We start from the raw sequence: 26,102 nt of genomic DNA, 5'->3' as shown, positions 1-26,102 counted from the left end.
AAATTGTTTTGGTAAATAATGATCAAATAAGCAAACAATACTGTTTTCTGGTGTGCAGATGTCCATCAGCAATCAGCCTTATTCAAGTCTGAACAACTTCCCCAGGAATTGTGTGACAAAATGCAAACTAACTGAGAGATTCTTGGTCTTCTAAAACAGTATGATAACATCTTTGTTGAGGAACAATGAACTTATAACGTCTGGAAAAACTAAGGGTGGTATTGAAGTAAGATTTACTCAGAGTAGACATGTTGAAAACTTAATTTCATATATTTATTTGTGTCTGCTCTGAGTGAAACTGAGTGGAATACCACCCTAAGGATGTTAGCAGTAATATTGTACCATGTCTAGATTCTGAACCCTTAGCACTGTCTTCCCTGGGGGTCTCACAAAATCCCTCAGCTGCTCCATTCTTTTATTTCCAAAGTGCCACTATCCTGAAGTTTCCATTACTTTAAAACCTACAAATGTCTGAATCTGGAACTATACCTTTATACTGTTCATGAAAACATAACACTGCAGGTTTCCTCTCCAACTTTTGTGAACTGGACTCTCTTTAGTAAAAGGCGAAAGACTCTCTTTATGGGTTGCCTTGAGGCAATACCTGGCCAGAGCCTTGGACTTGACAAAACGACATGAAAAGCAAGATGTGTTTCCATGGCAGCTAATTGCCATGCAATTTTCCTTACGTCTTTTGAATGAGGAAGGAAGACATGAATGGGGTCAAAAGCAGATCTCTCCTACCCCTTTAGCAAAGGATGTCATAATCCGGAGGTGGTGTGCATGAACAGAACAAAAGGCCGCAGTTTGTGTGAGACACAGAAGCACAGGGAGCTCTGTAAGCTAACACCCCCCTCAGAGATCTGATATGGTGGCCAGGAGCTTTGGCTGTCTGTGCTTAAAGTGCGCCTGTACACAGAAGCAGGTGCCATGGGGCCAGAGCTGCTCCCTCCTGACACCATTATTGCAGCTACTTCCTTGGATGCAGATTAGCTTCCCTAGTGAATACACACAGCCCTGAACTCCCTGGTGCTCTGCTCTGCCCTCACACCGACAGTGACACTGGTGTCAAGGTAATAGCTCCACAGTACCGTCCCACCAGGCCAGCTGCTCCTTCCTCCACCTTTGTCTAAGGTGTGTATTTTCTTATGCTTTTATATTTGTTGCAAGCCATGCAGAGTGGCTGGGGCAACCCAGTCAGATGGTCCGGGTAACAGTAGTAGTAGTAGTAGTAGTAAAAAATTCAAATATGGTAAAATGATTACAGTGGTACCTCGGGTTAAGTACTTAATTCATTCCGGAGATCCATTCTTTTTTTTTTCCAAATACATTTTTATTAAGGTTATACACATAACAAACATACAACCAAATACAAAAGAAAAAATTGTAACAAAAAAGAGAGTCAAGATATACAAGCCAACTTTTTCCTCTCTCTAACTATACAAAGATAGATTAATCTGGCTATTTCATAAAACAGTAAAAGATTAAAAAAAAACACACACCCACCCACAGAAACCGCCTCCTGGACTTCCTTCCATCCTTTTGGTAAGTATCGAATATCTGCTTCCAATTACGTATTTGATTTTTAATCTATAGGCCTAAATTCACACGCTGGTAGTATTTGTTCTGACCCCGCCAATCACATTAAGCATTTATTCCAATATAGTTCCAGTATTTACTCCAATTTTTCAGAGATTTCTGTTCATCGTGGTCTCTTAATTTACCTGTTAATTTATCAAGCTCAGCATATTTTATCTTATAGCAGCTTACAAACTTATTATGCAAGAAGAAGTTTATTTGTCTTTAAGGTACAGTGGTACCTCGGGTTAAGTACTTGATTCGTTCCGGAGATCCATTCTTAACCTGAAACTGTTCTTAGCCTGAGGTACCACTTTAGCTAATGGGGCCTCCTGTTGCTGCTGCGCCGCCGGAGCCCAATTTCTGTTCTCATCCTGAAGCAAAGTTCTTAACCCGAGGTACTATTTCTGGGTTAGCGGAGTCTGTAACCTGAAGCATATATAACCTAAAGCGTATGTAACCCGAGGTACCACTGTATAAGATTTTAGTGCCTTCCTTCCAAAGGAAGTCAGATCTGGGTAAGCTCTGTACTTTTGAAACTTCTCATCAGTTAGAGAAGAGGAGTGATCATAGCAATACCAAGAAACCCAACAACAACTCTTCATGCAAAGAGGATGACTATTCACCCAGACATTTTCTGCATTCCTACAGATGCCATGTCCCCAGCAGAGATAAGCTCACATGTTCGCCTAATGTAAATGCATTCAGATGCTTAAAAAGAAACGCATCCCTTGGCAACAGGTTCATATCTGCAGGACAATATAGCATCCTTTATTCACCTTGTATTTCAAGCAAAATACTTTTTTCATGGACAACCGTCTTTACAAATAAGGCAGCTGGGTCTCCTTGGCCTCTCAATTCCAACAACTGACAAATGTCTAAATATTATGTCTAAGTTAAAAGCTGTAGACCTGCTCAGACCGACTTCAACAACAATGACTTATTGGAACAGACTGAGGCTGTCAATAAAATATTTTCCCAGGCCATTAATATTGACAGCAATTACTCGCATTACACTTGTAAAGGCAATTTCCCATGAACAAGGGCTTAATTTGAAGCACATCAGGAAAATGGATAATGGGTTGGACTCTAATTTAGTCGAACTAAAATCAAAGGGGATTTAAATCATAACCAAGTTTCCCTATTAATTTCACTGGGACTTAAATGCAGCAAACTTAGCCTAGATCAGCAAACAGTTTTTCCCTTCCCCCACCCCAGCACTGAACTGCATTTCGGAAGCAAAGAAACAGCCAAAACAGGATCAGTACCTTGGAGAGGGACATAAACAGAAGTTTCAGGACAACAGATCGTGGTTCTGTAGCTGAGGCTACAGACTTTCAGCAATGTCACAGAGCAGGGGTTGGCAAACTTAGGTCCGCGGGTTGGATCAGGCACAATTGCCTTCAGGATCAGACCTGCGGACTGTCCGTGGATTGGCGTGGGGATTCTGTTCGTTCGGACTGCACCATTTCCCCTCCTGCTCCATTCCATTTCCCCCCTCCCTCACACACTGCGGCAGCACCTCCTCCCTCCCTCCTGGCTTCTCCTTGCCCTGCCTAGAGGAGGAAGGGGGCTAGGCTGAGCTGGCTGAGCGCCATTTTAAGCAGTCCCTCTCCGGAGCCAGCCCTTTTGTGCCACTTATTTTCCCTCCGTTGCTGCCGCCCTGGTGCTCCTGTGGAGCAGACGAGCTCCCTCTGCCCACCCACAAGAAGCAGCAGTGGTGGCGGCAGCAGGCCCTGGGAAGGTAAGCACAGTGGCTGGGCCTGGGGGGATGGGGAGGACTACTTGCCCCCTCCCCTCTTCTTCTACCCCCCACCCCCTGGTGCCACTTCTCCAGCCCACCACAAGGTCTGAGGGACTGCAGACTGGCCCACGGCTAAAAAATTTGCTGACCTCTGTCCCAGATCAATAGCAAATCTTTCTAGCCTACTCTAGGTCTTGATTGACTTCACCCCTTCCCTGCTGCATCTTGCCTCCCTCTGCAGCCATTGGCTTCTTCTAATTGGGGGCAGGTATTGTTTGACTCCAACTCCCATCAGCCCCTGCCAACATAGTGAATGGTTAGGAATGATGGGAGCTGTAGTCCAGCAACATCTGGAGCCCCATAGGTTCTCCATCTATGATTTAGAAAGTGTTTTAAAATTGAGTGTATTATTTATTTGCCCTGCACTGACTTATTTTTCAGGCTCTGGTGCAGCCAGTTCAGCTAATTGATCTTCTTGTCATCGTTTGTCTGTAGTTCAATGAGTTGAACAGCAAGAGGCATGGGAATATAGATGAAGAGCTCGAATCATAGGAGGGACAATTTCAAGAAACAAAATGCTGCCTTAGTCACACCTGTGGAAACTGTGCCCCCACCCCCATATTCCTGGACTTCCTTCAGTCCCAGCCAGTGATCTGAGCTGATGGGAGTTGCGGTATAACAATGTAAGTTGATAACAGAAACGATATTCACAAATTACATTCAGTGAGTGTATATTATGTACACCGGCGTACATAGTAGTTAAGCTTTATGAATCAATAAGTATGGAGGGTTAAGGCTGGGGAGCTCATTGTAGAAAAAAATAGGAGACAGTAAAAATTGTCTGTAAAGCCATGTAACTTTGAGAAATCAATAGTCTAGATGCTTGGTGTATTTATGTAGCAGTGCCCCCCTCCCCAGGTAAGTGTGTACTAGTAGACCTAGCAAGGACATTTTAAACAACACCCAGCCAGACTGGATCTACATTGATCTTTAAAGCATTGATCTTTAAAACGTCAGAGGGGTTTCCTTACCTTTAACATACAGTTAAAGGTATTGTGGTGGCCGGTTGTTCTGCAGCGCCTTCTGGTGTTGCATTTTAATAAAGCATTATAAACACCATAAATCTTGGGTATAGATCCGCCCCCAAGGAATATATTTAATCATGCTAAAATAAGAAACAAGACTATTTCCACAAACTTCTATAACGTTTAAGGGTAAGAGGGTTTCTCTTGATAGTCTCCAAGGACTTTCTAAACATCTGTTTCCTTGATTCAACAAATACCCAAAGAGGATCAACAAGAAATCTTATAGCAGCTTACAAACTTATTATGCAAGAAGAAGTTTATTTGTCTTTAAGGTACAGTGGTACCTCGGGTTAAGTACTTAATTCGTTCCGGAGGTCTGTTCTTAACCTGAAACTGTTCTTAACCTGAAGCACCACTTTAGTTAATCGGGCCTCCTGCTGCCACTGCGCCGCCGGAGCCCGATTTCTGTTCTCATCCTGAAGCAAAGTTCTTAACCCGAGGTACTATTTCTGGGTTAGCTGAGTCTGTAACCTGAAGCGTATGTAACCCAAGGTACCACTGTATCACATTGTTGTTTTCCACAGTTGACTAAGGTAGCTCTGGTTCTGGAAATTATAAGACACAAGTGGCTTTCAAGTCCATTATTCAGCTCCATTTAAAAAATGACAAAAATACAGCTCAGCAATTACAGACCACTCCATGAACATGCTGAATGTCCACAATTCTGAAATATGTTAAACACTAGTTGAACATTGACTCTCCTAAGAGTTCCACTAGGCTTTAAGGATTCGGGAAGGGAGCAAAAAGACAGCCACTTGGGGTGTTTCCTGGACACACAGTCACAGTAGTTAATTAAAGACCCTTTTTCAAAAATCATAATTTTTCCTCCACCAAAGCTTTGCATTGGCTATTTGTTAGGCAATGTTACCTGAGACAATTAAGAGAGCTGGGGTGAGGAGATAATCCATCTTGACCTTTTGCCTTGTCAGCCTTTAATAGTTTTAATTGCCTGTTGACTTTAGTATAATGACAAAGCCTTTTAACATCTCACTTCTTGTTTCCAGAATGTGACCTCCTTCAGTCATACTAATGAATAATATGCTACTGTTTAGGGTTTTAGCCAGACCAGCACCATTCGTCTTCATCTTTCTCCACTGACTTCCCACTGGCTTTTCGCAGCTTAGATGTTTACATGAATAAATACACTTATCCCTTGGGCTTATCAGCCATCTTCTCTCATTCCCCACCCAAGCCCCATGTTGGTCATGAAGGTCCCTTAGTCACAGGCTTCTCTGCAAGCGGGGAGAAAACAGTGGCAGCAGTATGAAATTCAGAATGAATTCTGCTTCTCAAGAATCTCCAGGGACAGCTGTTAACATCTCTCGGAGATGTTCTTGTCAAGGAACTGCCATTGGAGAGTCAGGTGGTGGAAGGGCTCAAGGAGGTTAGGAGACCCTCGGATGCTGAGGAAGGAACCAGCAGGGGGAGAGAGAGAGTTCCCGCAGAAACTCAGTCGGAGGGATGGCTCCAAGATACTTCCAGTGAGAACAGCGGAGAGGTTTCTGGACCTCCGCTGGGGACGCCCACTCCGCGCAGGAAACTGTCACGCAGAGATTCCAAAAGGAGGGTTTCCGTTAAGGAACTCCTATGTTGGCGTAAATTCCGGAAGCGCCCACTGACGGATTATGCCAGCGATTGAGGCAGCCATGCACCCATGGCTCCGCGGACGGGGAGAGTTTAGAAACTGATTGCAGGAGTTAAGAACTCAGCTATTTACGCACAAGCAGCCCCCTTAACCCATCACAGTTCTTTTAAAATATTATTTATTATAGTCATTCCTCTCCTAACCATTTCTTGATCCTGGGGTGGGTTGCACAGAGAAATAACCTCCAATAAAAACATAAAGGTAAAATATAACAATGACACATTAAACAGGTAGCAGCAATCATCATCTAAGTATATATAAGTCATGTTATCTTATGAGGACCCTACAAAGGCCTGGGTGAATAGGAAAGTTTTCAGCCAGTGCCAAAAGGTCAACAATGACAATGCTAGCTGCATCCCAGAGGAGAGGGGATTGCACAGCCAAGGCACCACCACCGGGATGCTCATATCCTGGGCCACCACACTGTAAGCTTGCCACATCAGTGGAACCACAGAGGACTGTCCTACTGCTCTTAAAACTCAGGTAAGCTGATACGGGTAGAGGTCCTCCTTCAGGTATTTGGGTCCCAAGTCGTTTGGGGCTTTCTACATTAGTCACCTCTTTGAGTTGTGTCTGGTGGCACACAGGGAACCAGTGCAATATTTTAAACCCACTCTCGGTTCTGGCGATCATATTCTGCAATAACTGAAGCTTTCGACCCACCTTCAAAAGTAGTCCCCCATGAAGTAAGTTACAGCATTTGGCATGCGGTGCTAAATATTTATTGTGCTCTGAACTCCTGGACCTATGAACGATATTAGTATTCATTAAATTTGGAGGTTTAAATTTGAAGTTTCAACGACATGCTATCTCATGCCCGAGATTCGAACTAAACCTTCAAGTAGAGATTCTATCACTAGCACAGCAACCCTGCAAAACTTCTACTGGATGGTAAAGTGCTTTTATGCTTCAGTGCTTTCTAAAACGGCCAAGAAATTTTCTCAAGTGATTTGCTTCTGAAAAGTGGTTTTTTCTTATTGAACTCGCAGGAATCCAACTTTCTGGGAAATTGGTAGGAGTTATTCCTTCATGGCTTGGAGCTTGAAAGTTCAAGCAGCTTCGGTCCTTTTCTTGTGCATGTGTGCACATTTTCTTTCTTTCTGCAGTTTATCAACTCTCAGTTGTGAAGTTCTTGGAACAGATCCATATTACTTGGCTTAAGCCAAAATGTTCACTGCAGTGTGGCTCATTCCGAGTACTTCTTCAAGCTAAGCAATAAAGCAGAGACAGCGTGCAATGAATTTTGAAGGGTAAAACCCAAGGCCACCTGTGCTCTATGGCTATTAGTATGAAAAGTGCTACTTTGAAGGAATTTTAAATTCAGGATATTACAAATGCCACTAGGTTAATCTACCACTCCAATAGTAGAACATTCCCTTGAGAATGTCTGATTGGCACCCACACGAGCATTTCTGAGCTTCTGTTCAAATGCTGTGACTTTGGCTGATTAAGGATAAAAAAAAATTAAACTCTTGCCATATAGTATTTCATTTTTTTAAAAAAAAATCCTATTGAACTCTTAATTTCCTGATCCTTGTATGTTCTCATGAACTATTTGAGCACTAATTGTGTAAAAGCAGGGGATACGTAGATACCGTGTGATGTACTGGTTAGCATTGGACTAGGACATGCGTGACCAGAGTTCAAATCTGCTCAGCCATGAAGCTCATTGGATGACCTTGGGCCAGTCACTGCCTCTTAGCCTGATGATCAAATGGTGAAAAGAACAATGCACACCAGCTTGCATTCCTTGGAGGAAAGGTGGCATATAAATGTAAAACAATAATGCCAGGCTATTGCAAACAGTGCTGCCTAAAGATGAGTTAACATGCAATTACTGAAGCTTTCATTTTCATAAGCAAATGTGTCAGGAAAGAGAATAGATTCAAGGTGAAAGCTATTTCAGCATTTGTTTTGAGACCAAGATGTATAAATCATGCTGCTTTTAAAATATTCACAGCAGAAGCCTAAGGGAGGGGGAGGGGAATATATGGATCTGTGCAACTCACTGGGATAATATAATTTCTTTTTAAAAGGCTTCAAATATCACTCACGTTACTACTAATGTCAAAGGAAGAGATTAGCAACAAAGAATTTATTATGAAAAACTAAGCAGGCTTGTAACACACACGCTGTTCTGTGACGTTTTGAAGGTGAACAAAATTAGCAAGGAGAGCTTTACTACTTTGTGAAAGGCATGAAATGTGAATAGTGGAGGTAAGACTGTTTTACAGCATAAGAGAAAATGTAGAGATACAGTGCATCATACAATCAGACCTAAAAGTACCCCCAATTTCAATGGAATAAAAATAACTGATGAATTTTACAACTGACACAAAAACTTGCACTGAAAGGTTTTACCACCTATAGGATACAATTACCGTATTTTCCGGTGTATAAGACGACTGGGCATATAAGACGACCCCCAACTTTTCCAGTTAAAATATAGAGTTTGGGATATACTCGCCGTGTAAGACTACCCCTCTTCCAACGCACACCAAATAAAAATTTAAAAAACCAGTCTCCAGTCCGGCTCAGAAATCCGCTCTACTTCCCAGTGGCCAGGGGCGTGGGCGGGTCCGTTTAAACAAAGGAGCGAGCCAGAGGGCTTCCTCTTTGGCTCACTTCCTCAGTCACTAAGATGTCACTGAACTTCACTCAGTTATTGCTTTTGCCAGACCTGCTGAAGCATTTTGGGGGGATTTTTTACTGCTTTTGTTGAGCCGCTCTTGTGGAATTTGCTTGGGACGTGGAACAGTTGTTTCAACCCAGGGTGGCTGATAAAAAGCCTTTATCGGACGTCCTGATCAATTGGCAGTGGGTGACTCCATCACTGTGCGTGGGAAGCAGGGCATTTGAGGGGAGTGCTGCCTCAGTTGCTGCTCTCGCTTTACAACTTTGCTGCCCTTGTTGCGAAAAAGCTTCCAGGTTTCTCCGTTCCCAGCCATTGTTATTCTAAAGCAGCAATGCTGCAGCAAGCAAAGGCTCTAGCAGCTCGGTCAGTTGCTTGTGGCTGGAAAGCCAAACAGGAAGTCTGTGACTGTTGCCATGGAAACAAAGGGGCAGTCCATCCTTATTGAGCACAGGATGTGAGCTCAGTGTGTGTCATATGACCTGTACAGGATGTACGTGGGTGGAGTTTGGAGTTTCTCTCTGTTTGTTGAAGAGAGCAGACATCATTTACTGTATGACTGCTAAAGACAGGAATAAAAGCATGTAGTTACATTTCTGTCTGTGTCTGATTCCCCTCCCTGGGGATATGCAGGGAGGAGGTGAAGGAGGAGAAGCAGCTGGTTTGTTTTTCTCACAGCCTGAGGAAAATCGCCGGAACGGACCTTGTGTGTTTTTCCTGCCGGGAGTCGCCGGAGGGAGGTCAAAGGAATTCAGCCGGTGCCTGAACAGATAGGCACATACCTCTGACCGGGCCAGAATTCCAACACTCCCCCTCTCAGCTTCCCCTGCCCGAACTGCTCCCTTCGTCGTTGCCCTCGCAGCTTGATAATTGACTCCCCCCCCCCAGCCATTTCCTAGCTTTGCTTGCCCCTTCAGCTGTGCCACATTCTGCTGCGCTTAATGCTGTTGTTGGTTCCCTGCCTTTGTTGTGAGCCTTTCCTTTTCTTTTACTGTGGGGGCTGCTTGGGCTGAGGCAGCGGCCACGTGTCTAGTTGCCGGGGCAACGCGAGGCTACCATTTTGGATGTGGTCTACCACTGGGAGTGGTTAGGGTCATTCTGTTGCTGATGATTGGGGGGGCTTCTGGGGCCAATTTTCAAGCTTATTCCTGCTTCATCTAGAGAGCTTGGTGTCCCCTGATTTAATTTGCTGTCATTTTGTCCTCTGGTGGGGAGTTGCTGCAGGAGCTGCTGCTGTAGCTGGCGTATAAGACGACCCCCGACTTTTGAGAAGATTTTCCTGGGTTAAAAAGTAGTCTTATAAGTCAGAAAATACAGTACCTGCTGTAGCAAGAAAGCCATTCAGTCTTTGTTTTAAAAGTGTTGAGTTTTCCTTATGAACTTGAACATGGCAACTTCAGGACTCTGTATTCTACTGTAGCTTGTTTTCATATGGCTAACTTAAGGTCAGAGGGCTGGATTCAACTAATACAGCAGGTTAGCAGAAACTATGTGCCCTCCACCCCCAAATCCACTGGGGGGGTGTCAGAGGAGCCCCCAGAACAGTGTGGGAAGAGGAGAGGTGGGGGATTGTTCTCTCTGGTGAGCAGAAATGATGGCGGTGATGAACAATAAGAAAAGTGCAACACTGAATTCTTCCCAGAGAAGACACTGCGGGACCAGAATGTTCCCCCACTAGTTTTCCAAATATCAGAATCTGTGTGCCCATTTATTTTCTCGCATCATGCTTGGTGTATACAATTTGGAGTTGCTGGCATATTACACCCCGATTCCTTGTTTCTGTTCCAACCCAACATTTATCACTTGCAGGGAACACAAATGTCAAAAAATTCATAATGAAAACCTCATATTAATATCATGCGGCATCACTCGGCCAACAAATTTTCTTTTTCATTTCCTCATCTGAAACTCACGATAATAAGTTACAAACTGATTAGTACTACAATGTCTGTAAAAGTAGGAGCTCTTTATAACAGGCAGAAGCAGCAAATGGAGGCTTCAAAAGACACAGGAATATAGGAAGGTGTAAGCAATGGGGGCAACATATCCTCCAAGACTGAAAATACCTAAGGGCACAGCATATTACAAAATCATTACATGGAAACACTTCCACATAAGGATTAGCATGCAAGCTATGTGTGACGATTTCAAATGTATAAATATTGCAGAGGGTGTACATGCATTGTATAGCTATGACTTCTATGTTTTTAATCCATAGATTGAAAAGCAGTGGCCAATGATCAAAGATGGGAGGTACATTCTAGGCCACAGGTGAAGCATGTAACACAACCATGACCAAATTTTAGCACCTAATTTTCAGTGGATCTCCAAATGCTCTTAAGAAGGCTAAATGATACTCCTAGTCATTCGACTGTTATGGGGCCACCAGTCAAATAGCACTACCATTTGTAGTTAGCAGTATAAACATGATCAAATCTCCTGAAACAAATTGCTCAGTTTTCATGCCCTAACTTTTTTCAGGTGAAGGCGTGAGCGCTGTGAGTGCCATGCCAAAGGCCATCAAAATTCCAGCATCAGCACTAGATTAGCATATTCTGTGATCACATTCTCAATTAGCTTACTGGGAAATTGGTTGGAATAGAGAGAATGAACTGCTGACTTGTTAATTTGGAGGGTGAAATTTATAAGAAGTGTAAGTGCTCACACACTTAAGTAACAACAGCCTTCCCAAAAACCTAACACAGCCAGAAATTTCCACAAGAAATGATGAAGACACAAAATCCCATGCCAGTTATATATATTTAATGCTGTTTTGCATTTATAACTTACCAAGTGCATATCAAGATGTCAGACTGTCAGACTAAGACAAACAAGTCAGGATATGTCCTTATGAAAAGGGAATGACAATATGAATGGCTTAGAGATATTTTATGAATCTGACTGATGCTGTTTCACCACCTTTAGAAGGTTTTTTGTTGGATGCTTTACCTTGGTCAGGAAACAGAGGAGAGAGGAGAGGAGAGGAGAGAAAAGATACGCCTGCCACAAGCTGCCTTAGGTTTTCTTGCTTTAAGTAAAAAGCCTGGTTTCAGTACGTACACCCTAACACTCTATTGAAGTAAGAACACAAAATTTACACAAAAGTCACTTTGCCATTTAAGCTAGACATTCACGCTGAACAGCATTAATAGTTTTAAACTTTCTCACTGTAAGCATAGAATTTTCTCCTCAGAAATAGGCTAGTACAAATACCTAATGCAGCCATTCTATGTGCATGTATGCAATGAGGAATGAACAACCAGGAATAGTTCTATTGGTATAGCTCTTTTGGTCCAATTGAAACAATGACAATTCTGATACAATGTGTAAACTGGTTGTTTAATGAGAACATCTAATAATTTTCTAGGTTCTATGGGGTTCTCAGAAACACCAATAAAGAAAAGATAGCAATAACGTTTGTATTTTGTTCCTCCGACACCCAATATGAACCAGTGTGCTCATTAACAGCGCGCATGTGACAGAAAGATATATGAACTATTTTGTACAAATGTAAGAAAGCAGTTGGAATTTCAAAATACAGAACATCTTTCAAGCATTAAAGCTACACATTAATTGCAAAAATAAAGCATTACTTTAGAATATTTTGATCATAGCTAAAGCAAACTCCAAACTTCTCACTTCCATTTCACTCACATCAAAATAGCTTTTTAAAAAATGAAATGCCAAGATCCAGTGCTTTAATTATTTTGGCAAATAGGGAAATAATGTTAAGAGAGATACTCTTTTGAAATCGAAGACACATAAAACAATAGTGTATTTCAGGAACCTGGATCTCATCTCAACCATTATTGATGGTTGTAGTACTCAGAGGTTGCTAAATATTTAAAGAAACCAGTGACGGAACAGAAAGAAATAGCAATCACTTCAAACAAGGTTCTTTTTTGCCAACACCTCTTATAAGTTCACTAGTGCAAGACCATATTTTTACCTGATTGAATTAAACTTGTAACATAGAACACTCAATACAAAACCATTCTCCCCCCCCCCTTTTAAAAAGTGCCTCATACCATACATGTTCTAAAATATTTCCAACTAATGGAAGACCGTCTGTCTCCACTTCTTGTCAGTAAGGAATGGCCAGAGTGATTCTTTGATCCCAACACGAAATGGAGTGTGTTGTCCAATGCCCAACATCTGTAGTCTAGAACAGTCAAGCTGAGCATTCTTGGGACGAAGAGCTCCCACAACTGGGCTGTCTGTAATCTTTAAAAATAAAAATAGGCAGTAAAAGAGAAATATGTACTCCATCTAGAACAAAAAATAAAAATAAAGAAATCTCTTCTCAGGAAAACACTTACAATTCTGCAATGTAGGATAGCCTAAATGCTTTCCCATAACTTTACTCTGGATTGAACACTAGTTTTTACTAGTATGGAAAAGGGGATACAGAAGTCTTCTTTGACAAACCATTGTCCTAGGAATCCAGACCGCCCATCATACACATTGGAACTTTCCACTGCAGCCTCTTCCGCTCACTGGAAAGATGCTGCAGAAGGCACTGCAGCCTTGCAAATAAGCATACACCTTCCTCACCAAAACCAAAAAGTCTGCAAAGTTTTACTAGCTGATGGCAGAGGAGGAACCAAGAGCTTGCTGCATTTCTACACTGCTTCTCTCCCCTGGTAGCCTGGCTGGGAAGAGGGAGGAATAGCACATTCTGCCCATTGTCTGCCAGCCTGTAATTCCATGGGCTTGCCTGCATGCACTTCCCTGTTGCATACAGCTACCAAAGGAGTGGTCAGTTCCAAGGCTAAGGTAGAAAGAACTGCTGAGACTCATATTTTAACATCTGATGTTTTGTTGTGTTCTTTTAAATTCTGTTGAAAGTTGCCCAGAGTGGCTGTGGCAGCCCAGTCAGATAGGTGGGGTACAATAAATAAATTATTTTTGTTATTATATAATGAAGAGTCAGAAATTGTAGTCAGGTGGGAATAATCTCCCTTAGCTGCATGCACTGGGTTCCCTGAATGTCAGCTCAAGTTTCCAGCTTGCAGAGTTATGTGGTTCCTTTGAAACTGCAGAGGCAAAAATACAAGAGAGTTCCAAACTGGTAGAAAATAGCTCTATGGACTTGGTTTATCAATCTGCATTATTTCAAAGAATGGAAGATAGGAGATGCAGCCCATGCGGGGGGGGGGGGGCAGATTAAGGGAGCCCTAGGAGGTGGAGCTTGGCAGCCTAACAAATGCAAGCACCAAGGAGGCAACAATACCCTATTGGCTGAGACATAAAGCCGCAGCCAGCAGCACAGGAGAGTCCCAGACAGGAAAAGAAAGGAGAGGCAACAAGAGGAAAACGGGCAGACAAGGCAACACAAGAAGGGGAGAATGAAAGGGAAGCAGGGTGAGAGTGTGGAAGATGAAACCGCAGAGTGGCTGTGGGAAGGTGTGCGTGTGAATGAAGGAGAGGAATGGGACAGGCCCACAGAAGTTAGTGGACAGTGCTGATGCAGAGGTGCCTGTGCCTGTGAATGGGAGGAGAGAAGCAGGGAGGAGGAGAAGGAAATGGAAGAAGCTTCTGAGGGTATGGTGAGAGACCTGTAACCAGTGATGGGGCTGCTCATGTGAGAGGTTAGAAGGCTCCACCTAGAACAATTAGGGAAGGGAGGAAGCAGAAAAGTATGAAGCTCGTTCCGCCACCTAAAGAAGAAACTGATGTAGTATTGGCTACACTCTAAGGACAGAACAACAGGAACCCTGAATCTGAACAAACTGTTCACAAAGCATGTCTGATGCTGGAAGGAGTCCTGAGCTTACCAAGGTGACAAGCTCACCATCTGTCTCTGATGAAATGAGAGACACTGGGACTCCAAGGAGCCTCAGTTGGGACCCTCGGTGTAAGAGAACAGCCAAACCACAGCTGGTGAACATTTTGCAATTATTTTATATTGTACTGTGCAATATTACTCCTGAGAAAGTTCTGCCTTTGATAAAACTTTGTGGGAGTTTTTCTTGCACATTCCTTTTTCTTTCTGTGTAAGGGGTTATACACTATGACTTACTGGTCTCAAGTGGCTACTGGGAAGATTGAAAGCATCCGCCATAGCACATGCCATTTCAAATTTAGTCATCCGCTCATTACCAGACCAGTGGAACGTTCCTCTTATTGATGGATCCTAAGGAAAAAGAGAAGTATACAAAGTTTATGTTCTTGTTTATTTTACTGTGTTAAATACATACAAAGAAAACACCATAAACAATGCTAAAGAACATTCCCTTTAAGGCTAACTTGAAAAGCAAGTTTTAAGTCAATCTAACATATCTGGATCACCCAGGTAAGTTTTTGCAAAACAGAGAATTTAATATATGATAATTCTAAAGCTGATCATGACAATTCTGCCACCCTAACTCAAAGAAAACTTATTTTTCCATAAATAAATATTCTGCCTAATTGCAATTCCCAGCCTTGTGTTTTTCTGCAGAGTAAAAACATTCAGTTTTAGCTCACTCTCAAATTTGTTCAAAGAGCAATCTTTCCCCCCTGTTTTTTTCTATATGCCTTCTTATATTTTGTCCCCCCTCTAGAACTATTTGTTTAGCCATGCAGTTATTTCAGAAAATGTGTAGAAAACACAACAGCAGCGAACCACCTTGTTCATAACCATGTTATTGGAATATTATACTAAACAAGAAGCTCAATATCCCTGGCTCTTTTCTATATTCCACAGTTCTTTGAGTAGCAGCTTTGCTATGAAAAAGGATTTGAGTTCCATTTCAAGCAAATCTCTGTCCAAGGCCAATTATTCTTTTTAAAACAGTAATCCACCAGATCTCTCTCCACTTCTCTATTGCTCTCTATTTCACTCAACTACTGAGGGTTTTTCCCCCTAGAACTACAGCAGTTCAACCAAGTATTGTAAAAAAAATAATAATAAAATAAAAATCTGGGCGGCAGTTTTCTTCCTTTAGAAAACAAAACTTCACACATCTTACTCTTCTAAGTTAATATGAAAAGACTGCCACAATCCAGAGCTATTATAATTTCTTGTGTATAAGCAATGACTAGAACTTGCTTGCCAAGCATTTCTACTGCAATATCACTTCTCATTCCAAGATAAAGCTATCATGATGCAAGGTCAACAGAAGGGGGGAAAAGAACTACCTTTAGTTTAAAAACCCTGGCAAGTGTTCTGAAGGTTACATGCACCTGAATGCAACTTCCTAGTATAGTCAGCATTAAATCAGCAGCTTATGCATTCCTCCTACAGAAGAATTCAATACAGCACTAAGAAGATTGCTCTGTCAGTGTGAGCAGTTTTGCTTACCTGAAGGAACCATCTCCTCCCACCCTGAACATACTGTTCTGGGTGAACCAACACCTAGCAAGATTGAACTCTCGACTTACCAGCTGATGAGCACATGTTTTGATAGCATGTTTTCCACAGTGAATGTGCTGCCAAAGCAAAACTGAACCCCACCCAAACAGTGTGTAGCTGTGTCCTCAGAGAATGCCTGCACTCTAACCTCAGAGGTCCACCTTAGATCATACTTTCTTGTCACCAGCACATTTACTGACCCAAAAAATAATCCCCCTTTGCCACCGCCACCATTCTTCTAGTCCCTGGTAAAAATTCCAGTCAAAATATCAATCCATCTATCGTTTCTATAATGCTTACCACATCACAATCTAGCCTTCTTCTGAACAGAATGGTGCTTCTTATGTTACTGCATTCAGAGGGAATGTTACAAAAAGTACTGGTTGGTAGGGTGAGGCTGCTCACCTGACTTCCTGTTGCCTGAATTGCTTTTGCTTGCCTGCAATGTGGGAGGTGCATCTCCACTGGGCTGTCCTAGCTGCCCCCTTCTCCTTTACTTCCAGGTAAGCAACAGCAACATGGGCAATGGGAGGTCAGCTGAGCACCACTACCCTGCTCACTCTTACAGTTTGCAAGACTAGTTGTAACAGTTAACATAGGGTTGTATCCAATAGTAGCTTTGTGATAGCATTTCCCCATGGCTTCCAAAAGCTTCCCCTTAGGGTTCTGGACCCTCGAAAACAGTGGGAAATATTATTAGTTCTTGTAGCTTTCCCTTTCTCTCATGACAACAGCAACAAAATGCAACATTAAAAGTTGAAACCTCAATGCAAAATAAAATATAGAATACTATATGCTGGTAAGCAATAGATTACTACAGCTTGCTGGAAAAAGTACCGTATTTTTCGCCACATAGGATGCACTTTTCCCCCTCCAAAAATGAAGGGGAAATGTGTGTGCATCCTATGGGGCGAATGCAGGCTTTTGCTGAAGCCTGGAGAGTGAGAGGGGTCAGTGCGCATGGACCCCTCTCGCTCTCCAGGCTTCAGGAAGCTATCCGCAAGCCTTGGGAGCTCCGCGGGAGTTCCCGTCGGGCTCCCAAGGCTTGCAGATAGCAGCCTGCATCCCGAAGCCCCGGGCTTCGGGCAGATATCGGCCAGCCCCACAAGCTAGGGGGACAACAGGGAGGTGGAGCGCCGCCACCCCGCTGTTCCCCAACCTGGTTTGTGGAGTTGCCTGCATCCCGAAGAGTGATGCCTGCATCCCGAAGCCTTCGGGCAGATATCCGCAAGCCTGGGGAGACCGGCGCGACTTTCCGCGGGCTCCCTAGGCTTGCGGATAGCAGCCTGTTCTGGTGTTGGGGGAAGCTCAGGATTCCCCCGCCCCAGCCCCGCGCCTGGGAGGGAAATATTTTTCCCCCTTTATTCCCCCCCTCAAAAAAAAAACTAGGTGCGCCCTATGGGGCGAAAAATACGGTAGGTCTTAAACTGGCACCTCGGGAACAATCTGCTTTCAACAGGAACGGAGTTGCACAGGTGGGCTACTGCCACTGAGAGGACCTTTCTTCATATACTGTGCCCTCCCCCAGGCCATATTTACCAGAGGCATGGCAAGCAACCTTCCCCTGCAAATCTCAAAGCCTGGTTTACTAGTACTGAGGAAGGCATTCATTCAAGTACTTGGGTCCTAAGCCATTCAGGGCTCTGTACACCTGTAACATGAATTAAGCCAGGCAATTCGCAGGCAGCCAGAAGTGTTTCCAGGATCAGTGTAACATGACCCCATCTCACCACCGTAAAGAAACAGGATGAGGCATTACGCATCTTTTGCAACTTCCAGACCATCTTCAAAGGAAGGCCTCTGTAGAACACATTGCAATACTCAGATCAGGAGGTTATTATATCAGAAGCTACTATAGCTGGATTATCCCAATTCAAGAACAGCTATAGCTGGCAAACCACCCAAAGGTGGGCACAAGCAGTCCTTACCACTGAGGCCACACGAACCAGCTGGTTAGAGCATGGTGCTGAAAACACCAAGGTTGCAGGTTTGATCCCTGTATGGGGCAGCTGCATATTCTTGCATTGCAGGGGGTGGACTAGATGATCCTCAGGATCCCTTCCAATTCTATGATATCTAACCTCTAGTGACAGTTTGCAAACCAGGAAAAACCCCAGACTACCCATCTGTTCTTTAAGAGGAGTACTACCCTGACCAAAAGAGGCTATCTACTTAATTCCCAAACCTAGGAACCACCTACCCACAAAGCCCCCATCTTATCATAATTGTTTATTACTGGCTATCATCCAGCCCATCACTGTGTCCAGTCACTTGCACAGCATCATCTGGTCCAGATGGAATGGCATAGAGGACTGCAACGGGGGGTGGGGGGTGGCGGGGGAAGGGACGCATTGGTGAAAATAGGAACCATGTCCTTGCAACAGAAGTCATCCATTAGTATGAAGCCACCACTCGATACAGCCCACGGTATTTTTGAAATCTCGAATACATCATAAAAACACTGAATCACTGCTAGTACTACTACAATCTTACACATATATGAAGTAGTCCTAAAAATCCTGGCTGAAATTTATTTTAAGAATATCTCACCAACATTTTCTTCTCCGCTAGCTGTCGGCAAACACTGGCTACATCCTTGACATAGGTGGGAAACCTCTGCTGCCAGTGGTCCATATTGGCTGATTTATTATTGAATTGCACTTTATCAAACATAACTGTCACAGCGCTCTCTTCCAACCTTTCAACCTCTCCATATAAAATAGGAATTCTAAGCACAGCAGCACCTAGAAGATGAGAAAAGCTATGAATACAAAGCTGTATTTATGAACAGGTACAATGAAAATTCCTCAGCTCATCTCTGAAAAGAAAATTAAACCACCTTTGAACTATTTACAAGACACTTCACTCCCTTGAAAAGGCAAGTCTACTTATGTGGGAAAGAGAATAAATCTTGGTGGGTGTGAAGAAGATTTCAGATGAAAACTTCAGATTATGTACACTTATGCAAGCAAGAAGTGCTAAATTACATCAAGAACACCTTACCATGCAATAGAAAAGATGCTCAGGATCCACATGATAAGTAGGAAAGAAATATTGGTATAAGTCTACATCTACTGTTACCCCATCATAAAACTCATTTTCCCCCTTGAAATCCTGTGTCACCAGTATATGAGAATGTTCTACAACAAACTTGCAGTTAACTACCAACCCAGAGTAAGCAACAAAATGACTGCAAACACTCATTACAGGTGATTTTCAAGTTATGTAGGGGTTATATTCTGGGGATATCACATAAAGCCTAATTCACATATTTTCAAAACATCTGGGGTCAATGGCGGGTGGGATTGCCAAAGTCTTTTTTTCCCTGGATGCTTGTGCCCTTTGTTTGCCAAGCGCGTAAAGCTGAATGTGTGCAAGTTAAGTGTTTTTTAAGCTGCGAGTTACCTGTTCTCGGTCAGCCCTGCATTACATGAATGAACACAAACTGGTGAGCTAAAGCTGGTAGCCATTCAGTGGGTGTTTTATATCATGTATCCCTCCACCTACCATTCCTCACAACTGAGAAATCTAACACACACATTTTTAAAACAGAAGTTGGATCCAACTGGGACGAGTCAACTTGTCTAAAGAGAGGCTTTGGATTCAGATAACAGTATCACTATACAATACTGATGACAGAGATCTGCTTGTTTCTAATGACTACCCAGCCAATGAACTCTATTGCCCTGTACAATCCTTTAAAAAGGGTTAGGAATCTTTTCAGCTCTGCAGGTGAGAACTTTATCAGGGATCTAGCCTCACATGCCAAATTTGGCAGATGAGTGGGGTTACCCATCCATCAGTCACCTGACATAACAATGCTATCAGGTGACTGAGCACTTTGAAGTTTCAAAGTTGGGACTTCAAAGTGCCACACACAGGAAATTCAGCAAGCTTTGGCTCTACTGCCCAGCAGCTGCTCAGTGCTATGTTGAATTTCTCCCTGTGCATGGAAATAGTTTTAGTCCTGAATCTGTTATTAATCAGTTTCACTGGATAATCTAGAGATCACAGATTTTGGGGAGGAGGAAAAAAATCTCTCTGTATAAATTCTCTCATCATTTGTAATTAATAAGCCTGTGTCATGTTCCTCCATCCTAACCACAGTAGTCATCTTTTGCTAAACTAAACCCCACCAAACTGTTTAGCTTTTCTGTATAGGGAGGGTGTGCTAACCCCTTGGACATTTTTACTGCTCCTTTTACAGCACTACAATTTGACTTCTGAGATGGAGCAAGCAGAACAGTGCATAATACTCTGGATGTATGATTTTCAAGCTCTTTCTTTTCTTCAATGCCCCCCCCAAATCCTATTTTCTTTTCTCCCCAACAATTTTCCCATACCCAGTTTACTCCTTCCCTATAGCACACAGACCTTTAATCTCCCTTTCAGTACCAAGCTCTACAATTATAAAATGAGGCAAAATAAAAAGGAAGATAAATAGCATAGCATAGAGTTGCCAGCAGGTGGCAGTGAATGGGAATTTCCTTGGCCTTGACATTAAACACTGAAAAGGAGCAGTTAGGATAAATAAGAAATGGAATAAACCCTTAGTTAGACCTCCCAGTGATGTATTCTTATATGGCCCCAAACTTTATGGCTCCTTTCTTTCTTATGTAGTTTTGTCAAGCATGACTTCCTGATACTCATTAATGTACAGTAGGTAATGATTGTTTCAGTATGTTGTTTTAATTTTTTTTCACTTTTTGTACAACACTCACAGAACAATAGCTATTGGGTGTCCAGTACCAGAATCCTCAGCTTCTAGGCCACCAATACCAACATAAATCACTTAGGAAACTGAGGTGATCATCTAGTTTGCCACTACAAAACATATAGCCTTGGTCTTCACATGTTGTTGGACTACAGTTCCCACCAGCTCCGACCAGCACAGCTGGAAGTTCAAGTCCAATAACATCTGGAGGATACTCGGTTGGTGAAAGCTGCTATGGCCATTCTGACACCCAACAGAAATTACCAGAGAGCAACTCGAGAACATGTATCATCATTCCCTTTGGCACACTAACAAAATTGCTTTTGTCATTATCTACTCTATTTTAGCAAGTCTTGCAGAAGTTCAAATCTCAGCACAGTGGTACCTCCGGTTGCGGACGGGATCTATTCCGGAGGTCTGGCCAGATCCCAAGGTTTTTGCAACCAGAGAGACCGCTCTTGCACACACATGCACGGCAATAAGAGAGCTTCTGTGCATGCACGTGCGGCAAAAACCTGAAAATATACTTCCAGGTTTGCCGCTTAAGAATCCCAAAGTTTACATAATTATATGACTGTATAATTTTTGATGGATTGATCTGAGGTGCAAATGAAAGGGGTAAGAAGAAATTAACTAAAGAACTACCTCTAGTTGTTTGGAAAGGACTGGTGTCCTGAATTCCAACCACTTTTTATTCTCAAATTTCATTTGTCTTGCTAGTTTGTGCCTAGTTGTTCCCCTCTCAACAAGGTTTTCATTATTTTTTTTATAAAAAGGAAGACTTTTATAGCTTCCTCTGCTCCTTACCCCTAACCTCAACCTCAACAATGGATTAACAATGCTACCATTCTTTCTCACCATTTCAACTCGGTGGTATACATTTTATCTGACCTTCTGTTATATTGGTTTTACATAATCTCAAAGCTTTATAAAGAGACTTTATTCTAATTATTCTCTGCAGCTTCCTTTTAAACCCCCTCCCCATTTTAAAATACATTTCTTATTTTGAAAATAAAATAAAATTGAACTTTCAAATCCACTTGCTCCTATTTATGGAATTCCAGTAAAAGATTTCAAGCCTTAACTGTTGAAGAAAAACTTACCAGCTGCAAATTGACACTTACCTTCATTGTTTGCTAAAACTGCCTTTTCGCCCTCTAGTTTAGTTTTCCCATAGAGATTTAGGGGATTTGGTGCATCATTCTCTTTATAGGGAGGATTTGTTCCATCAAATACATAGTCCGTACTAATGTAGATCAAAAATGCTCCTACTTGAGCTATAAAAATAAATAAATTAAAGCAATATGAAAAGATGTAAATACAAAGCAGTTGCTCTCTTTATCTTTATTCTCTCCAAGAATTTAAAACACACAAACAGCAAATATTTACGTGATTGTGAAAGACCTAAGTATTTCTAACCCATAATTTTTTTCCAACAGCTGGGAGGCAGTTCCCACTATCCATCTCCTCCATCAATGCATGTTACTCAAACAGCTAATGATACATTTCTTGTGGTAAGAATTCTTTAAGTTCGGGTGTATAACCCATACTTATGACACATAAAAGATAATTATGCATCCTGAGAAGAAATGCAGACCAAACCTTTTTTACCTGCTTCTTTTGCTATGTTCCCTGAAGCAGCCACATTGAGCTGAGAAGCAGCATCTGGTTGACTGTCTACAACATCTGGCCTTCTCTCAGCCGCACAATGTACTATCACATGAGGCTGGAAATTAAACACCCATTTTAATGAGCAAAGAACAAGCAAGTAGTTGTACCAAATCCACACTGTTCATGGAAAGCTAGCAGAAAATTGTCCCATGGAGTAAACCACATCTAAAGTGCAAATTTACTCTAGATCATCTCTGACTAAGTTGTAAAGCTCAACATAGATGCGGAGAAAGAAAATCATCTTTTTTGCTCAGACATTTCTTCAAGCTGTTTCTGCAGTGGTTTAGATATGAAGATTTTTTTGGGGGGGGGACTTTAACATTTCTCAAGCTCTAGAAGGCGGAGTCCTTACACTCTGAAACACAGTGAGCAAAAATAAAATAGTTCTTATATCAGTGAATACAGGAGCCTTCCGTCTCCTTTGTTTGCTTTGCTCATTGGAGGTGCTCTTTCCCCCATTTTTCTTGTGCATGCAATTTGCATAACCAAAAGAAAGGATTTCCCTAATCACTCTCTAAGTGAGAAGCCCAACTTATTCTGCAGCCTAGAAAGCAGGCTTTCTAGGTTCTACTAGACTACTAGTATATAGCTACTTTCCTGCACACTAGTGTTCCTCATACCATGTACCTCATATACAGAAGGTGCACCAAGGGTTGCATCAGAGATTACAGAGAAAAAAACAATACAGAAACAAAGCTAAATATTGCTGTGATAGTGGACAATCAGTAAAACTTTATGTGACCAACTAACATGAATTTGCTGAAGAAACCTTCAGAGAAACATGGTGGTTAGCCGCTTTATCCTTCTTTCCACCATTCTCACCTGAAAATCCTGGATGATATTATGAACAGCAGTAGTATCTAGAAGATTAATTTGCTCAAACATTGGTCGAGCCCTACTGTACCCACAACCGACAGCATTCCAATTATTTCCTTTAAATTCCTTATACACAGATCTGCCAAGCAACCCAGTAGCACCAGTAATCAGAACACGTCTGTTTGGCGTATCAACATCCTCCTGTAAAAAAAGAAAATTGTTATCTTCTATATTCTTAACAAAACTTAATCCACAGTTTAATATTTGTTTTAGAAGGCTTTAGGGGGCATTCTGTGCGAGTCTACTCCAATGCAAGCCCCACTGAGTTCAATGGGACTTATGCCAAGGTAAGCATGCACAGGACTGCACAAACAGCTCACAGTATACTGAAGACAACAACCTTAGATTGCTTATAGCTCCAAGCTTTACATTTCTAGCATCATAAGGACATATCTTACTATTGTTTACTGAAACCGACTTGCATCAAAAGGGACTGCTTATATTGTATAAATAAAGATAATGTTTACAATTGTTCCAGCAAAAGGCTAATTCCCAGGCAGCTAATTTAGTAAGCTTCTTTGCATAGCAAAAATGGTCACTGGAATGATCAAATTAAATGTTCTTTCAAATATGTGGGTTGAAGTGGAATTTCCAGCTATTTGAGGAAGTACATCACAGGCGTAGTTCAGAATCAAATACCTAAAAGGAGGGGGAGGGATGAATGACTAGTTCCCCATTCCACCATATAAACACCTCCCCCACCCCAAGTTACAAGCACAGGGAAGGGGCTGTTAGTTACAGAGAGAGACCAGTGACAAGCTGTTATTCCAGTTTTGTATTGTATTGTTTTGTATTGTTTTATTTGCTTTTAATTGCTGTAGGATCCCATTGCTGTTGAAACCCACACTGGGCAATTTAATGGTCAGAAATCCCACGAATTTTTTATTTTTATTTTATTTTACTTAAGATCTCGGAGCAAAATCCTACTATGATGAGTGAGACTTCCTCTCAGGCAGGCAACATCTGAAGCGTGCATTTCGCCATCCCTTCCCCAGCCCAGAAATAAGGCCTTGGGGTGGTGATTACACCAGAAAGCAGTGCTTTTTTGGTGGGGTACGCATACCCCTAAACATTTTGTGAATCTTTGTACTGTTCTTTTGTCCATTTACTGTATTTATTTTTCCCGATTTGACCTGTCAAATGGTGATTTTCTGGAGTCAAAATGAGAGTACCCCTAACAATTTTTTTTAAGAAAAAACGCACTGCCTGAAAGTAAATCCCGTTGCGCACAGTGGGGCACCTAAAATCGGATTATTGTATTATCACCATCGCCCTGAGACTTCCCCATCTTAGCCCGACGGAGGCTGCTCTCAGGTAAATTGTGTTTGCCATTCAACCCGGGGGTGGGTTTTTCTTAACACCCAAGCGGAGGCCTACCCTGCAGGGCTAGGCTGGCCATTACAAAGCTTTGCCCAGACCCCCGAGCAGCAGCGGCGGCGGCCCCACCTCGGTTCGCCCCACCCCACTCAGGGGGCGCGGCTAGTAGCTGTTTACCTCCCGCGGAGAGAAGGAAGGGAGGGGGGGAAGGCCCAAAGCCGCCAGCTCTGCCTCACCTCCTCCAGCCAGCACCTGCCGGGCTCGAAGCGGATCCGGAGCCCTTTCTCCCACCCGACCATCCCTCCGCCTGCCTCAGTCCGCGCCCGCCGCTCGCGCTCAGCTCCACTTTCGCGGTGGCGGCGGCGGCGGCGGCGGCAGCCATTCACAGGGCACGCCCACTCGACAGCCCCGCAGCCCATTGGCTCCCTCGCCTTGGGAAGGTGGGGCTTCAGAGGGGTGGGCGAACGCGAGCGCGGCTGCCGTTGGGACACGTTCAAGGCCAGCCAGCTTATTGGCCCGTCCCTCTAGAACGGGGCGGCGCGCGAGCCCCTCGAGTCTTGCGCGACGGAACACGTCGAGCTCACTCATTTCCCCTCCCCCCCCTCCGTTAATGCCCGTTCGCAATGTCTAAGCGCTCAAGCTCTTTGGCCGTATAATTGGAAACACTCAAGTCTTGTCGCTTCCTTTTACCGCACACGTATTTCGGCCTATCCTTCAGTCAGGGGCCCTGTTTGGAATGCCGTTTATTTTATTTCTTAATAAAAAAATCTGCTTGCAATACGCAGACCAGCACTGCAAAGTGTTGCGCGTCACGCAGCAGCCTCACATTGTCAATTTAAGCACAGGTCGCCCTTCCACCTTGGCTCAGGCTGCCAAACCTACCCATTGCCAAAATGAAAATACATGTTTTTCTCCTGGTGCCGGAGATTGTTTTCCTGTACAGCTAGAACAAGCGCTGCAGTGATGTGCTGATGCAGGAAGCAGTCGTGGAACCAAAGTAGGGCAAATGGGTGAGGCATCCAGCCAAGAACTGTGCTCTGCATCAAAATGGGGAAATTGACTTTAAAAATTTGTGGCATGGCATACTATGACAGTGTCTGTTTAAAGAAAGTTTGTTCCTGATTTTTAAGAATGGGGTGCTCTGCAAATGGCAGTGAATAAAAGCAGCCAGTGCACAACAAAAGCCTCTTTGTGGAATGAGGGTGGGTTTTTCATTATTACAAATCACCCATTTCTGAAGTGATCGGGGGTGGGTGGGGGGAGCCAGTATAGTAACTTGACTTTTGAAAAGATAAATGTTAGAACTTTGTCTATAACTTTTAGTTTGTCTGCTTGTTTGGACGTTCTTGCAGGGGAGCGCAGCTATTATATACTCTTGACTGAAGAACAGTACACTCCTTCTATCTGGGATAGTTGTCCTCATCCACCAAGCATGCAGCTTCGGGAATGACATACACGGAGTGGTGAGGGAGGAAGGAGACACCCGCCTAGCCAGCCAGATCAT

At 43.0% G+C, this 26,102-nt stretch overlaps 1 protein-coding gene and 1 long non-coding RNA gene across 2 annotated transcripts; both read right to left on the bottom strand.

The window, feature by feature from the left end:
- Positions 1-11,430: 11,430 nt before the first annotated feature.
- Positions 11,431-25,164, bottom strand: MAT2B (methionine adenosyltransferase 2 non-catalytic beta subunit). Its single transcript, XM_083719696.1, has 7 exons — positions 24,835-25,164; positions 23,228-23,422; positions 22,346-22,460; positions 21,859-22,011; positions 18,571-18,764; positions 14,707-14,820; positions 11,431-12,908 (listed from the first exon to the last, which is right to left on the bottom strand). Exons 1-7 carry the CDS (start codon positions 25,015-25,017, stop codon positions 12,738-12,740), a joined length of 1,125 nt encoding a protein of 374 aa, XP_083575822.1. The 5' UTR covers positions 25,018-25,164; the 3' UTR covers positions 11,431-12,737.
- On the bottom strand, positions 15,523-17,093 carry LOC310835429. Its single transcript, XR_014559667.1, has 2 exons — positions 15,638-17,093; positions 15,523-15,607 (listed from the first exon to the last, which is right to left on the bottom strand). It is a non-coding gene; the product is annotated as an uncharacterized lncRNA (long non-coding RNA).
- Positions 25,165-26,102: the final 938 nt, after the last annotated feature.

The sequence above is a fragment of the Podarcis gaigeae genome, assembly GCF_964106915.1.
Source record: "Podarcis gaigeae genome assembly, chromosome: 2".
NCBI classification, from domain to species: Eukaryota; Metazoa; Chordata; class Lepidosauria; order Squamata; family Lacertidae; genus Podarcis; species Podarcis gaigeae.
Note: the sequence above shows the minus strand (reverse complement) of the source record. Positions and strands in the feature narration are given on the sequence as shown.